The sequence below is a fragment of the Strigops habroptila genome, chromosome 2 (assembly GCF_004027225.2).
Source record: "Strigops habroptila isolate Jane chromosome 2, bStrHab1.2.pri, whole genome shotgun sequence".
NCBI classification, from domain to species: Eukaryota; Metazoa; Chordata; class Aves; order Psittaciformes; family Psittacidae; genus Strigops; species Strigops habroptila.
In genome coordinates this window covers 71,253,039-71,268,465 of record NC_044278.2, presented here as the reverse complement: position 1 = coordinate 71,268,465, position 15,427 = coordinate 71,253,039, and the positions used below count along the sequence as shown (strand labels likewise).

The following is a 15,427-nucleotide window of genomic DNA, read 5'->3' as shown; positions in this document are numbered from 1 at the left end:
TCCTTACAAAGCATAAGAGGTAAGGTTTGCTTTATTCCAAATCCCATTCTTCCATTTACTGGTAATGCTTTTTAGTTTTGTGGTTTTTCTTAAGGGAATGTCAGTTGCTTTTCTTCCACCTCCTTAAGTCTGCCAAAAAGATCAACTTGCTAGCATAAGCGTATTGTTTCCAAATCTTTATTTTGGAAATTTGCCACTCCTTTGATTACAGAAGCTTGCAGTTCTCCCTTTCATGGGAGTTCTCCAAACAGCAGCAAATAATTTTAAAAATCAAATCAAAAGGATTTTAAACCAAACTGGCAGAGGAGCCACAAACATGTAATACTGGAAAACATTTTCACTTCCTATTTTGAAATCACAGACTCATAGAATAGTTTGGGTTGGAAGGGACCTTCAAAGGTCATCTAGTCTAACTCCCCTGCAATGAGCAGGGACATCTTCAACCAGATCAGGTTGCCCGGAACCACATCCAGCCTGGCCTTGAATGCCTCCAGGGATGGTGCATTCACCACCTCTCTGGGCAACCCGTGCCAGTGTTTTACCACCCTCATTGTAAAAATATTTCTTCCCCACATCCAGTCTGAATCTCCCCTCTTTTAGTTTAAAGCCATCGCCCCTCACCCTATCGCAACAGGCCCTGATAAAAAGTCTCTCCCCATCTTCCTTACAGGCCCCTTTTAAGAACTGAAAGGCCACAATAAGGTCTTCCCGGAGCCTCCTCCAGGCTCAACATCCCCAGCTCTCTCAGCCTGTCTCCATAGGAGAGGTGCTCCAGCCCTCTGATCATTTTTGTTGCCCTTCTCTGGACCCTCTCCAACAGGTCCTATCTTTTCCACAGTGAGGACTCCAGAGCAGGATGCAGTACTCTAGGTGGGGTTTACTACTACAGCTTTACATCTTCACTAGTTACTTCTATATATACTTATTTAATCACTGGGTGAAAGTAAACTCATGCGGGCGAGATAAAGAGATACTGTTACTCGGTGATATGTAGGGACTGTGCAGACTGGCCCACTGCATCTCCTCCTCAGGTTAAATGCAAAGCAATTTAAACAGCACACTTAAAACGCGGGAAAGCCTGCCAGCACTAGCCGTAACACTTTAAAACTGGAGAAAACAATTAAGCCTTATACCAAAAGAGTTGTTTAAGACAGCCTCTGAGAGAGAAGAGAAGAAACCGCAGCCACCCCTTTCCAACAGCCCACCTTCCCTCTCAGCCCGCGCAGCAGAGAGAAGACAGGGCCCCTCCCTCCTCCCGTCCCCTCAGCCCGCCAAGAGACAGCCATGGGCGGTACCGCCGCTGCTGCCTGCCGCGGCTTAACGGCCCCGCGCGGCGGCCGAGGGAAGCAGCAGCAGAAGGAGGAGGAAGAAGAGGAGGAGGCTGCACGCACCTCGCCTCCAGCAGGAGCGGGGTCGCCGGCCACTTCGCCGCCAGCCGGGCCGTCACGGCCTGGGAGGAGGCTGGAGCCCTGGCGCAGAGGCAGGGCTGGGCACACAGGAGAACAAGGAGAGGGAGGGCAGGCGGTAGCAGCCAGCCCGCCATGGGGACAGCGGAGCTGCAGCACCAGCCGCCTCCCGCGAACCCCTCCGCCGCGGCGTGCGCGCCCCGCCCACGCAGAGCCTGCCTCGCTCCTATTGGCTGTGTTGTGCCCTCGCTGCTGGGCTATTCGCCAGCACAGAGACCAATCAGTGGCTGACGCTGAATAAATAGCGGGGCTGTCGGTACTCCCGCCTTGACACGCGGCGCTGGGGGCGGTTCTCCGGCGGCTCGGGAGCCCGCGCAGGCGCAGTGGTAGCGCCGCCTCAGTGAGGTGGGGTCCGGTCGCGGTTCGTTGTGGTTGTTAGTTTCGCATTTATAAGCGAGTTACTCGCGGGGTGCTGTTAGGTTTGGGCTGTGGGGCTGCGCCGTTACGAGGAGAGGCAGGGCAGTGTCCTGTCCCTAGTGCTTGCCAGAGCTCACCGCCCCGCCGGTGGTGCTTGGCCCGAGAGTACTGAGGGTACTTATCCCTTAGTATTCACCGGGATAATAGTAGTTGTTATTATGTGTGAGCAGCGTCATGAGGAATATATATATATATTCATATATAATAGAATCATAGAATGGTTTGGGCTGGAAGGGACCTTAAGTCTTATCTAGTTCCAACCCCCTGCCATGGGCAGGGACACTTTCCACTAGACCAGGTTGCTCAAAGCCCCGTCCAACCTGGCCTTGAACGCTGCCAGGGATGGGGCAGCCACAGCTTCTCTGGGCAACCTGTGCCAGTGTCTCACCACCCTCACAGTGAAAAATTTCTTCCTAATACCTAATCCAAATCTCTCTCAGGTTAGATCCACTCCCTCTTGTCCTGTCACTAGGGGCCTTGTAAAGTCCTCTCCAGATTTCTTGTCAGCCCCCTTTAGACACTGGAAGCTGCTCTAAGGTCTCCCTGGAGCCTCCTCTCCTCCAGGCTGGACAAGCCCAACTCAGCCTGTGGTCTCTAATTTCTTTTTTATCTGTTTTTGAAATCTCAGTAGTTAATTTAATTTTCTCAACGAAGCTGCTACACTTCCTTAGGTTTTTCCCCGGCTGTATAGTAAGGCTGGTGTGGGTGCTCCTGGAGCAGCACAGTGGGATGTCAATACAGAGCAGCTCTGAGTAGTTGTTTCTTGGAGGAAGGATCCTCCAGCTCTATTAAAAACAGGGGGTATTGCCTTTTCCAAAACATGATTCCTGGAACCTGAAGCTGAAACCTGGAGCTTCTTACTGCTGCATACAATTTTATTTTGCTCACAATCATCTCCTAACTGTTTAAAGCTGCTGTGGGGGTGGCAGGAGCCAGTTAGGGCACTAGTCTGGGGAGGAGGCTATGGATTATACAGTTTGTTTCATTAGTGCTCAGGACCGATCAGTATAACATCATATGGACGAACAAAAGGAAGCTGTTGGCCAGGAGTTCTCAAACTAGGGTATGGAAATTCTGCCCAAACAAAATGCCTGTACGTAACATCTTGCTGGCTCTTCATTGTCCAAAAGTATGGCAAAGATACCCCTGAGGGTTGTTCATATTTAAATTCAGTTTGGGGGCTTTGTGTTTGATCTCTTCTGGACTTATTCTCACAAATTGGTGCTGATAAGACCTCAGATAATTTTCAGGTACCACTGTGACACAGCAGCCAAATTTAATGTAAATCAGTTGATTTAAGTTAACCTTGCCTCAAACTGGTAGTGCAGCCTTCATATACCTTTGTGGAAATAATGAAAACCAAAGGAGTATTCCTCTTGGTTCATGTGCAAAGTCCAGCATCTTTTATATGGGGAAAGGCTGTGATATACTGTCTAAGCAGCTTTTTTTCTTTCATATTGACAGTTCAGAAGCTCCAGGGACAGTGTGGCCAGAGTACTGTATGGATGAGTTTGGTCCCCTAGTGTGAATGTGCTAATAACCCATGTATATGGCTAAACTTTTGGATACATAAAAAGTAAAACCACATGTGATGAACTGATAAAAGACACATCCATCACTCCCTGGCAGAGTTCAAAAGGCATTTGATGGGCTTAGTAGAAGTCATGCTATGCTTGTCCTGCACAGAATAGGCTACAGCTGTTTTATATTGACCACTACAAAAAAAACCCAACCTCAGCAATCCTACTGTGGTTAAAGAAGTTTCTAACAAGTTGCTTTTTTGCAGTTTCTTCAGCCAAAACTGAAATTTACTAAGCAGGTTCCCCATGTATATACATTTACCCTGCATTTTTCATAGCCCCATTCGATACTATGTATTTACGATGATGGATGCATCTACCTTACTCTGATCTATCAATTGCTGTTCTATATAAAGTTGCTGTGTTACGTCTTCGTTTTATATTGATATTGAAGAGGCTGCTATTGTTGCTTAAATGTGAATTCTTAATAGCTTGTACTTGTTTCATTTTAAGCAGTGACAATTTATGATTTGCCACATAACAGATAAATAAAATTTGTTGACACTGGCTATGGAAATACAACTAGCTTTGAATTCAGTGGCAAGATAAAGTGGTAGCTCTAAATCAGAGGTCTGATAGTCTGCGGGGGACTACGGAAAAGAGTTGGTCCATTTTTTCTCATCAGGAATGGTCCTTTCTGCTTAAATTCAGAGATCTCCATTAGACAGAAAAAATCTCCCAGATGAGACATATCTCTTTCACACGTTTAGGATTATTGTTTTATTAGGTGCCTAAAATTTAGGATTATAGGTAGGCTATGTGAAGCTGGAAGGGACCTCAGGAGATCTCTAGTCTATTCAGTCCCCTGCTCAGAGCAGGGTGAGCTCTGAGGTCCAGTCAAATCTTGACAAAAACCAAGGCTGGCACCTGCAAAACCTCTCTGGGCAACCTGATCCATTGCTTGAGATGCAGTTCTGATTGCTCCTCAGAAATAAACACAGCGTTGTAACAGAACATTATCTTCCTTACTAAAGCCTTTGCATACTTATCCATCTTCCCTTTGCTTTGGCACCTTAGCTATGTTCTAGCCATAAACAGCCAATACACACTTTTAAAAGAAATCTATTTATATTTGGACCAAGGCAGATTTTAATCTTTTAGGTAGTGTGCAAACCTAGAAGATGGAGAGTGGACTTAATCTTCATTTCTACAGCAGAATTTTATGTAATTAAGTGTTCCAAATAACACTTGGCCATTCTTGTACGTACATTGCAGATATATGTGAGAAACCCCCTTAGTTCTCTGAAACCATTTTTCAGTAGAACAGAAAAACAATTACAGCAAAATTTAAAAATTATTCATATCACAGCTGTGCAATAAGAATTGATTATCATAGTTGTTTCAGTGTGAATAGAGGAAGTGATTAATGAATGCTGCTCAGCAAGATGCAAATGGTTTATAGTATAAGTCCCAGTGAGCTATGTCTATTTAATAGAAACAGTAGCAATAAGTGAAAATAAGTTGAGCTTCATCAGCGCATTCAGTTAGCTGAAAATAAAACTTTATTTTTTAACAGATCGAAAACAATTTTTGAGCTGAAAGGCTCCCTTTCTCCCGAACTTGGAGGTAATGTAAATGTCAAACACTAGTCAAAAGATGTACCTGTTATCTGGCTATTAATTGACAGCCTCCTGAGCAGCAGCTGCTGGCATCCTTTTATCTTGCTGGGAGATTGGAGGCCAATCTCCTCAGAACCTGTCAATGTTAATCCTGTGTCAGGTGTTTCCCCAGAGAGATTAAGGATGCTGTACTGCATTGCTTTTTGTCCATTCCACTGAAAATAAAGACCAGCCTGGGTTTTTTGAGTAGCATATCTCAATATAGTGATATTGCATCATCAACAATGCAAAGTAAATTTTATACTCTGTCAGCTCTTCATTTTGAACCTCTTCATCAACTTGCTCAGGGATGAGCAAGTGAAAGAAAATTTGATGCAGATGTAGTATAAGCCTGGTTTCAACAGCTCACAGAAGCTGCTCAGTGGCAACTTTCTGGCGGTCAGAATTTATGCTGCTTTGCTATGCTTACACATGCAGCTGCAGTGACAGCAAATGGCTCTCTCCTAGTATGCTTCTCTTTCCAACTTGTATTAAGAAAGAAAAGAACCTGAAGCAACATTTTGCTTTATAAAGTAAACACAGAAGTTACAGCTTCTTATTTAAAATGACCCACCTCAGAAATGTTAAGAATATACTTCCCAGGCCAGATCAACAAACTTCCTACAAATCTCTGGGCATGTCTGTACTACTTGGTGGAGAACAGTAAAATGTGGCTGTAGTGGGGAATGCAGCTCCATTTGGATACACCAGCTCAAGTTCGTAAGCAATGCCACTGCTCTGCTGTGCCAACAGGACAGTGTGGTTGTATTGATTTGTGGACTATACTGGTCCCTAACAGGACAAATCCAAGCAACTACCTGTACCAATGGATAAAAATTGGGCTTATCTTTAACATAGCAGGTTTTTATGAGTAGCATAAACCATAGGAGGTTTCTATGTTAAACCTTAGCTTGCTGGATCAAGCTCATCATGTAACATGAGTTGGCACTTCTCATGCCAACTTACAACACTGGCACGCTCTCGCAATTATTCACTTATTTACAGAACCCTGTGAGGTTCTCAGCGAAAAGGAAGAAAATTTTTCCTTCTTTCCCTAATTGTAACTTCTGAATCTGTCTACATACTCAGTGAAAGGAACACAGGTGATACACTGGTGATAAAAAATTAGCCTAAAATGTACAATAAGTCTATTTAATCACTATTGTTAATGATTCAAATAATAGCCACGTGTTTGTATTTTAGTCATGGTTTGTCACATGCAAATGTTTGGGAGATTATAACTTCAATAGATGGAATATTTATAAATAAAAAGTGCTAAGCTAATTATTTTTTTACATTAATTCTTATGCTGATATGTACAATGAAGTGCCTCAGGACAATTTTGGCCATGTAGTGCAACAGTAGCATCAAAAAGGACTTTAGTGTGACAGTACAAGTGCATTCACTGAGAAAATACAGTTTTTCCCAGACCAGAGGAGTAGGATTTGACTTGTAGGCCTGTGTATGAATCAAAATGTGCTATTGCTATATGCAGGGTGGAAAATATGAAGATAAAATACTTGTACAGCAAAGTATATCAGTGATATTTCCTTTTTAGTCAGATCAGTGAGTTGAGAGCTGAATCCCTTCCAGGATGCCTAAGAAAATACAAGTTGAAAAATTAGCCAATGAGTCCTGAGTGTGCATTCAACCAAATCACTTTTTACAGGAGTACTGCAGAACTGTGACAACTGTCTACTTAAAGCCAACTGCAGCTTTTCTTTAAAGAAACTCTATCCTTTTAAAAGGGATGACCAGCAGGTTGAGTGAGGTGATTTGCCCCTGCAACTTCGCTCTCGTGAGACCCCATGCAGTGTTGTGTTCAGCTCTGGGGCCCCCAACACAAGAGGGACGTGAACCTGTTGGAGTTTGTCTGGAGGAGTGCCACAAAGATGCTCAGAGGGCTGGAGCACCTCTTCTATGAAGACAGGCTGAGACAGTTTGGGTTGTTCAGCCTGGAGGAGAGAAGGAGGAGAGAAGGGAGATCTTAGTGCAGCTTCCAGTACCTAAAGGGGGCCTGCAAGAAATCTGCAGAGAGACTTTTTACAAGGGCATGTAGTGACAGGACAAGGGGGAATGGTTTTAAACTGGAAGAGGGGAGATTTAGATTAGCTAGTAGGAAGAAATCCTTCACTGTGAGGGTGGTGAGACACTGGCACAGGGTGCCCAGAGAAGCTGTGGCTGCCCCATCTCTGGCAGTGTTCAAGGCCAGGTTGGACGGGGCTTTGAGCAACCAGGTCTAGCGGAAGGTGTCCCTGCCTGTGGCAGGGGGGTTGGAACTAGATGATCTTTAAGGTCCCTTACAACTTAAGCCATTCTGTGGCTCTATAAAACAGGTTCAGAATCGCAATTGTATTTTCACCTGTGCAGCTTTGCGTGCAGACTGCACTGTCCAGGGTCCTCCAGTGAAGGCATACACTGGGAGGCAGGGCTGCTGGACGCAGCAGCTCCTGGGTCAGGCTGAATTGCAGACTTGGCAGGATGGAGGAACTGCTGCCATGTGAGGAGGCATGTGCTCCTAAAGAGCTAACTTCTTCGGCAGTAACTCCCTTTTGCTGGCTCTGTGTGGAGCAGTGTTCGGGCACAGCAGAAGCCGGGCACCAGGACCATCTGGCTGGCAGGCTGCGTGTGGTTGAGCAGCCAGCAGGAGCAATCTTGTGTTTATCCCTCACTTGCCACTCAGTGTCTTTCTAGTACACCTCTAATGCAGGAAAGAAAATATAAAGCACTTCTAAAAAGGATGCTTTCCTCTGCATGATGTCTTTCTAATTTTAGAGTGGTGGCACTTAGGATTACGCCGTCTCATATGGAGTTGTGACTCTTGACCAGACAGGGTGCTGAGCAACCTGAGGTGACTTTGAGGCTGGTCCTGCTTTATGCACAGGTAGAACAAGGTGGCTTCCAGCATGCTTTTCCAACCTAAACTATGATGCTGCGCAATTTGGTGTACTACTTGCATAGAACTTGCTTAGCATTAGTAGCTAAATTTGCTGAAGCCTTAGGCTGCGAGGTGTGAGCTTTCACCTAGGTATTTTGAACTTTTACCCAGTTAAGTCAACTTTTACCCAGAGCTGGTTCAAGCTGGAAGATAAGGGAGCTACAATCCCAGCAGAAGCTGCAACCTTAGAGATAAGAAATGACCCCACCTAGGGATGATGAAGGGACCTAATGAAGAACAGTAAGACTCAAGACCTTGGTATTACTGTTGGTCTGAACTGGTGCATGAGGGGTGGGGAACTGAGATTGTGAGGGTATAATTGCCCAGAGGTTTCTTTGCTCGGTGTCCCTCTTCGGAGGCACCCAGCTCAAGCTGTATGCTATTAATAGAAGGGACTTTATAGATTAATCTCTTTTTGGTTTATTGATTCAGTGGAAACCTAGATTCAAACCCTCTTATAGGGGCTGGCATGTGTAATTTCCATAACAACTATTCTGTGACTCTTAGGTATAATTTATTTTAATTTAAGCTTTGTGTAGCTAAAGCGAAACGGAATAAGCCATGTTGCTTTATTGTGTGAAATACAATGGATTTGTTTCCAGTGGAACAAATTCCAGTGCTGCTTTTCAGATACTGCTATGTGCCTTCTCGTCGGGACATGTGTGTCTCCTGTCTATCATTTCGGTAATGTTAGTAGCAAACTAGTAGATAGGTTTCTCACCTGCCAGGACTCATTTCAGTTCACTTCCCAAATGTGAAAAAGTACTTACGGACAAGCCATTTAAAGCTATTCCTTCCAATAATTTATGCTGAATATCTTTAGAGGGAACAGGGAAATGTTACTTTTGAATGATGCAAATTAATATTTTATGTCCTTTCAGTTATTCTGAGTATATAAAATTTTCAATTTTTATGATTTATACACAAAGCTAATTACAATCCATTGTGAAGACAGCTTTAAAAATCAATGTAAAAAATAAGTTACACATAAATGAAAGAGAAGAAAAAAGTGCAGCCACAAGCTATTGCACATATAATGAAAATGGATTTATTGCTCAAGTCTTTTATTACTTTCTATTATTAAACCATTAAGAAGGTCCCTTAAGTTTAATCCAAACTGGAAAGAACACATTCATATGCATATATACATGGTATTCCAGGCAAATACATACTAAAGGAACATTGTGAGAATTAAAGCTCCCAGAAGAAAATGAAAAATTTCCACATCTCTGAAGTCAGCGTGATGCATCTGTCAATAAATTATAAAATGTGTACTTTATAATGTTCCTAAACTGTGGAAAAGTCAGGAAATACAGTTTTTAAGCACTGGAACATACGCATATAAATTCAATCCTAGATTTGAGTAGCCTAGCACACTTCTTTCTTTGGTTCCAAAGGCAGTACTGTCCCAGAGAAATGACGGGTCACTGAACACTTAAGTAAATACAAAGCTGTGGTTTAAATCTGTATGTGAAGAGATTCAGCTATGCATATTCTGGAGCTTTGCACCTGTGTATTGAAGTGATTGCACGTAATTAGCAATGTGATTATCAAATATGTTTTCACATACTGCATATAATTAGACTTACAGAAACACACTACATTTAGAATATTTTAATGTAGATAAACTTTGAGGGCAAAAATGAAGGGTTATTAACGAAATGCAAATTGCTTAACCCCTAATGTGCTAGCTTCTGCTAATGGTATCTCCAGTATCCTTTTGCTGCTAGAGGGATTTCCGCCATGCAAGCTTACCACAGTGGTGAGGTAAGAGCTGGTGGCATGTGCTGTGGAGGCTTTTTAACCCCTTCCCAGTGCTGCTGAAGCAGTGATGTGCAGTTTCAGGCTATGGGACACTGAAGACACAGGAAGGAGGAAGGCAACAGGATTAATGCTAGACGTATGCTGTCTTGATGCATACTCTTTTGAATATCTTTGTCACTGAAATAAAATGGTCATGCATCTAGGCAGATATTTGGCTAACTTCTAAGATTATACACAGATATGTATGGTAATCACATATCACTAATATCTCAAACTAAAGGAAAATTATGGTTATCTATTAGCTAGTAAAGCTAGGTTTCAGACTGGAAACTTCACCTTTATTTTGGTTTTCCATTATTGTTTGACATGACTTCGTAGATTAAATGAAGCTAAATCAGAAATACGCTGCCAGTACTGATTATTCACATTTGTTACACTGCTGATTATACTATAATTTTGATAACAGACAGTTATCATAAACAATATATTATGTTAGGTTGATATACTTAGGCCTCCTGAAAGCATGAAGATTAAATGGAAAGTCTTTTCTATGATACTAAAGAATGAGTGAGATCCTGCCTGCTGGAGGCCCTAGCAAACTTTTCCAAAAGAATCTTTCTAAGTGTCTTCCTTCCAAAAGAAAATGCAAGCTCCCATTTTCTCCACATTTTTGCTATAAACTTGGGGTGCTCAAACACTTTATTAAAGGAATGCAATTATAAAATCTCTGGACAACTTGAATCCTACTATGAATACAGAATCATAGAATCTATGATAGTATTTCTTAGCACTTGGGAGAGGGGATGACAATTATGTTTAAAACATCAGTATTTAAATAAAATAGCTTTATAGCATATGAACGTATGTTAAAAACATCAATTAAAATATTTTCATGCCTGCTAATTCACAGTTATGCTTGCATGTAGCCACAGATGGGCATGCAGGGCTAGTAATTGGCTTGCAGATCACATTCTGATACGTCACTCACCATCAGTGGCCTGCAAGCCACAGTGTGACTACACTGCTGTGGGCCACCTCTGTCTTCTCTTAGCAGTGCAATTCTTATGCTATTTCAGCTTTCCTTTTGCCACAAGATAATACACAGTCTCGGTAGTTTGTAGGTACATGCTTCTCCTCACTAAACCACTTTGACTTCAGGTGCCCTTAGACCCCTTAGCCAGATAAGCTGCTTTGACCAACCTGTATTTTGATCTTCCTTTCTGCCAGCTGGAGAATTATTCCCTCATTTTTTTGCTGATTCTTAATCTGAACAAACACTCAAGCAATCTTCACGTCAGCTCTCCCTCCAAATTTACAGTTTATTCATCTCAAACCTGTCACAGTGTTGAACAATTTTTCTTCCCTCTCGTGTTTCTTACCTTGTCATCGGTCTGTTGCAGACAGACTGCAAGGCCAACAGATCCTCCCGTCTGCTGAGGGTTAGGGGAACTATTCGTATCTTCAGATTTGCTGCCACAACTTGCTGTTGCAGGTTAAAATTCTCATGGTAATTACAGTCCCTAGCATACTTGAATCCAAGATGATAAGATAAATTAGTGCTGTAGGCAGATGACTCAAACCAAGACTTCAAACTGAGTATGAGTATCTAACCTGTTGCCTACAGTACTAGTGACTTTTCTGCACTGTGACTTCTATAGGTTGGCCAGATTTCAGGTAATAGGAGTACTTTCACTGCAGCCCCAGCTGTGAAATAACTTACATCACTTCATAATTAAAGCTGAATTCCTCTCAGCATTTTCCAGAAGTCCATCTGAACTTTTAACTGATGACAGGACAAGTATTTCACTGATCTTCGAATCATAGAATAGTTTGGGTTAGAAGGGACCTTTAAAAATCATCTAGTCCAACCCCCCATCTTGGGGATCTTTGTAGGATAATTTAGAACATAGATATTACCGTTCATACACAAATGCACAAAAAAACCCAGTATCTTTTTATGGCTATGGGTTAGGGAAGAATCACTAATTACATGCCTCTAAGTGCTTACAGAAAGATAGGTAAATCAGAAGAGTTAAGAAAAATCCCCAAACAAGTGTTGGAGTCCTTCTCAGGGCTGAATTGTTCTAAAAACTCCTGTAGTAGCACATAAAAAAGTGCAGTTCTTGAATTCAAACTTCAAAGTATCCAAGTCGGCTTGCTGAAATGAATCCAAGAAAGGTCTAGTAAGAAATAGTGGCAACCCAGAAAGCGATAACGGCTCTGAACTTGCTGTGATTTTCAGTAAGGAGCTGGAGGTCAGTTATAAAAGAAGGGTTCAGACTGGCGGACAGCTGTGAAAGCCAGATAGGCATGCTAGAAGTTGAGCCTGATCTACAAATCTACCATTTGCAATGCTTTCCTCCATTTTCCATCTGTATCCCACAGAGATCAGATGAAAGAGATGAAAGAATCTGAGATCATATACTGCAGAAATGATTTTTTCAATCTTGAAGAAGGAAATTTCTTGGAAGATTTTTTGTTGTTGCTATTGGGGCTTTTTTTTTTTTTTCCCGAGGGTGTGTGTGTTTTGTTGGTTTTGTTTGTTTGGTTTGTTTTTTAATCACATCCCAAAGATTGAAAATATGAAAAAAAAAAGGGAGGGAAGGGAGGCCTAGTGGATCATTTGTAATATTACTTCAGATTTATTTCTCAGAAGGCACTGAAGTTTCTAGATTTCATAGAAAGTTGTGATGGGAATATGGATAAAGTTAGGCCACATCTCTCCATAGCACATCTAAAAGTCAATCCTGAAGGAAAAGACAAGATATGGCCTGAACAACTTTGTAAACATTAGTAACTTGATTTCTAGACACAAGCAGAGGTGCTCAGGATAAACTGATAGTAGGATAAGTTATGTTTGATGGTGATTTGCAGATTAAGACCACCCGAAAGGAAGCAAAAGATTGTGTGATAGTATGAGGAAGAAAATACTGCTGTGATGTGTATCACCAGGTGGCAGTGTTACACAGTCTTGCAATTCCCATACGTTTACTATATGTGAAGTTCTGGGGTCTTGGAAGGAATACCGGTATGTCTATTTGTTAGTTTTGCTAGGCAGAAGGAAGAATGTACCGATTTAAGAAGAGACAGATCTCTCTCTGCATTTATCTCCTTGATCTAAGTCAGCTCTTGGGTGGAAGTTTCAGTCTGGGAACTTGTGTGTTGACTTGGACACCTTAATCTTTAAATAAGGGAGTTTATTGCGTGCTGTTAGATTGTTCTGTACTGGAAAAAGCAAAAAGACCATATGCAAATGCAGTAGCAATATCCTTCACATGATTGACAGTGGCTGTCTGTAGCATTTCTACTTGTACCAAATCTGGAAAAATACATGCGGATGTGGTACAGGTGAAGTGCCTTTGGTCTGTAATAGACACTCCAGAGTTTGCATCATAAATATTGCAGTATTCAGAAGGCTGAGAGCTGGAAGAAATTTGTGTAAGTACATCTAAGCTGTTCTGTGCATGGAGCAGAAATGGGAGAGCAATTCGCTGTCCTGCTAAATGCTTTCCTCAGGCTGTCTTCGTGTTGCAGTCTGGTTGTAAGGAACATAAATGAACAACAAGGGTTTTGGGGATTACAAAACAGCACCCTTCATTTCATACCCTTTGCTTTCTCCCTTTGGTGCAGGACCAGCATTTGCTGTTAGTCATTTGATATCGCATCTTTCAATAACTGGAGTATTTGTAACTCCACTCGAAGTATCTTCCCACTCACTAACTCTATCTGGCCATATCATGAAGCTGCACATGTCTTCTGAATGGCAACAGTGGCCAGAGGCTCTTCGGCTGGTTTGCAGGCAATGGTCACATCTCACATCATCCTTGCTACAGTTCTGATTATAGCTGTGTACCATTGCTTATCCCTAGGGCCATGCCATTCTCTAGGCAGTGGACTCCAGTAAGCCCCATGTGTGGCCCTGCATGGCAGGGATTTTCTTGGCTAACTAACATACTCTGACTTCAGCCTCAGGTTTGTAATGTAATTTGGCTATGCCATAGTACAAAAGGCAAGAGAGGACACAGATTTTTCTTCCCTAAATTAAAAACTGCAACTGCTCAGTGGTGTTATCTACATTAGTGAATGAAACATGTTCAGAAACTTTCTTGGATATTGAGGCTGAGTAGCATGATGTGGTCTCACCTACACTGAAGCTGTAATCTTGGTCACTGAATGCTGCTTGGAAATGATTTTTGGAATGGTTTGACTCCCAAACTATGACCAGGATTTGTTTGGGAGAGTGCTAGTTGGCACATGCCCAAACACAGTTAGAGCATTTTCTCATTCTTTACTCTGCTAAATGTCCATGTTGCAAAGCCCCTGCTGCAAGAGCAAAAGATGAGCAAGTGTACATGGTAGAAAGGAGGCCTACCTATAAACATCTAGTTTTGCCATCGATTTAAAAAATGTAGCTTGAAGTTTTCAGAAATGTTCCTTTTTTGGGGAACTATCTTCCCAACAACTGTAACTAAAAAAAAAAAAAAAAAAAAAAAAAAAAGAGTGTATTTTAATATTTCTAAGAGTAGTTACATGGTTTTAAACAGAAGAAAAATTACTAGAATGCTGGGAGTGATTTAAGATGTTGAAGTTGTTCTAGGTCAGTGTCTTACACTGGTAGAATTATGAATATTCAAAGCAGAATATAGCTGATCCTTTCTCTCATAAGGAGAACACGCAGCAGTGCATAAGGAGTGACTTGCAGAAGCCACTGCATGTGGACTGGCACATAGGAGACATTGACTGAAAGCATTGTTTCTATATTGTCTGCATTCTGACTGAAGGAAATAAAAGGGGGTCATAGGTTTAATAAAGTTGTTACATCCAGAAGAAGGATGGCAAGCAGGAGAAGTGAAAATTAACAAGCCTCATAATGAATTGCACTTTACGAGAAGATGGACTGGTGACAGTGTAATGCATAAATCGTTTTAAAAGGAAGAACTCGTCACTCAGTGTGCCATTGAAATAGAAGGTTCAGTAAGTGCATGTACTAAAATTTAATCTGACAAAAAATAAGGGAGGTTTATACTATAAACCTTGGAACAAATTAAGCCATGAGAGATAACTGAAGTTAGCCTGTGTTTATTAATTTAACAATTTGTATCCTTATGACAAGGGAGACACCTGGGACTTGCTGCACAATGAGTAATTAGTTTATTGGAAATCTCAACTGGCGACAAGTGTTGAAACAGCTCGGGTCAAGCGGTGATAAATAATTTAAAGAAACCAGTGTAAGGTAGGTGTCACTTTAATTTTACATTAACAGATGTATTAGATGCTAACCTTGTCAGACAGGTAATTGCTAAATGAAATCATACTTTTGTACCTTTGCTTCATAATATCATTTGCTTACTCATGCATTTTGTACAAACCTTGACGTTGGCACTGACAGTGTTTTACATGTCCATTGATTCAGACTAGCAAATATTGTACTGACCTTTAAAATAAATGGTAAGTATGCCAATTTTTATTTTTAGCAACTCTGAAAATGTGCTGAGTGTTACCTCAGAACTGGCAAAGAGAAGGAAAATACTGTGTTGAGTTCTAACATAAATTTGTGTGCACATTTTCACATGTCAGCACATCTCTGATAGAAATGACAGTATAGCTGGCATGTAAATTTTAACAGGTGAATGTATTCTGCCTGAAATTGTTACAAGGAATAAG

At 41.7% G+C, this 15,427-nt stretch overlaps 1 protein-coding gene across 4 annotated transcripts in view; it reads right to left on the bottom strand.

Annotated features, from left to right (window-relative positions):
* UGGT2 (UDP-glucose glycoprotein glucosyltransferase 2) overlaps window positions 1–1,580 on the bottom strand; it is an 82,765-nt gene extending 81,185 nt beyond the window's left edge. For all 4 annotated transcript variants that reach the window (XM_030477919.1, XM_030477921.1, XM_030477922.1 and 1 more), the window contains exon 1: window positions 1,392–1,580. In XM_030477919.1, the coding sequence (XP_030333779.1) occupies window positions 1,392–1,543 (152 nt within the window). In that variant the 5' untranslated portion in view covers window positions 1,544–1,580. The remainder of the gene's footprint in view (window positions 1–1,391) is intronic.
* Between the last annotated feature and the right edge of the window lie 13,847 nt (window positions 1,581–15,427).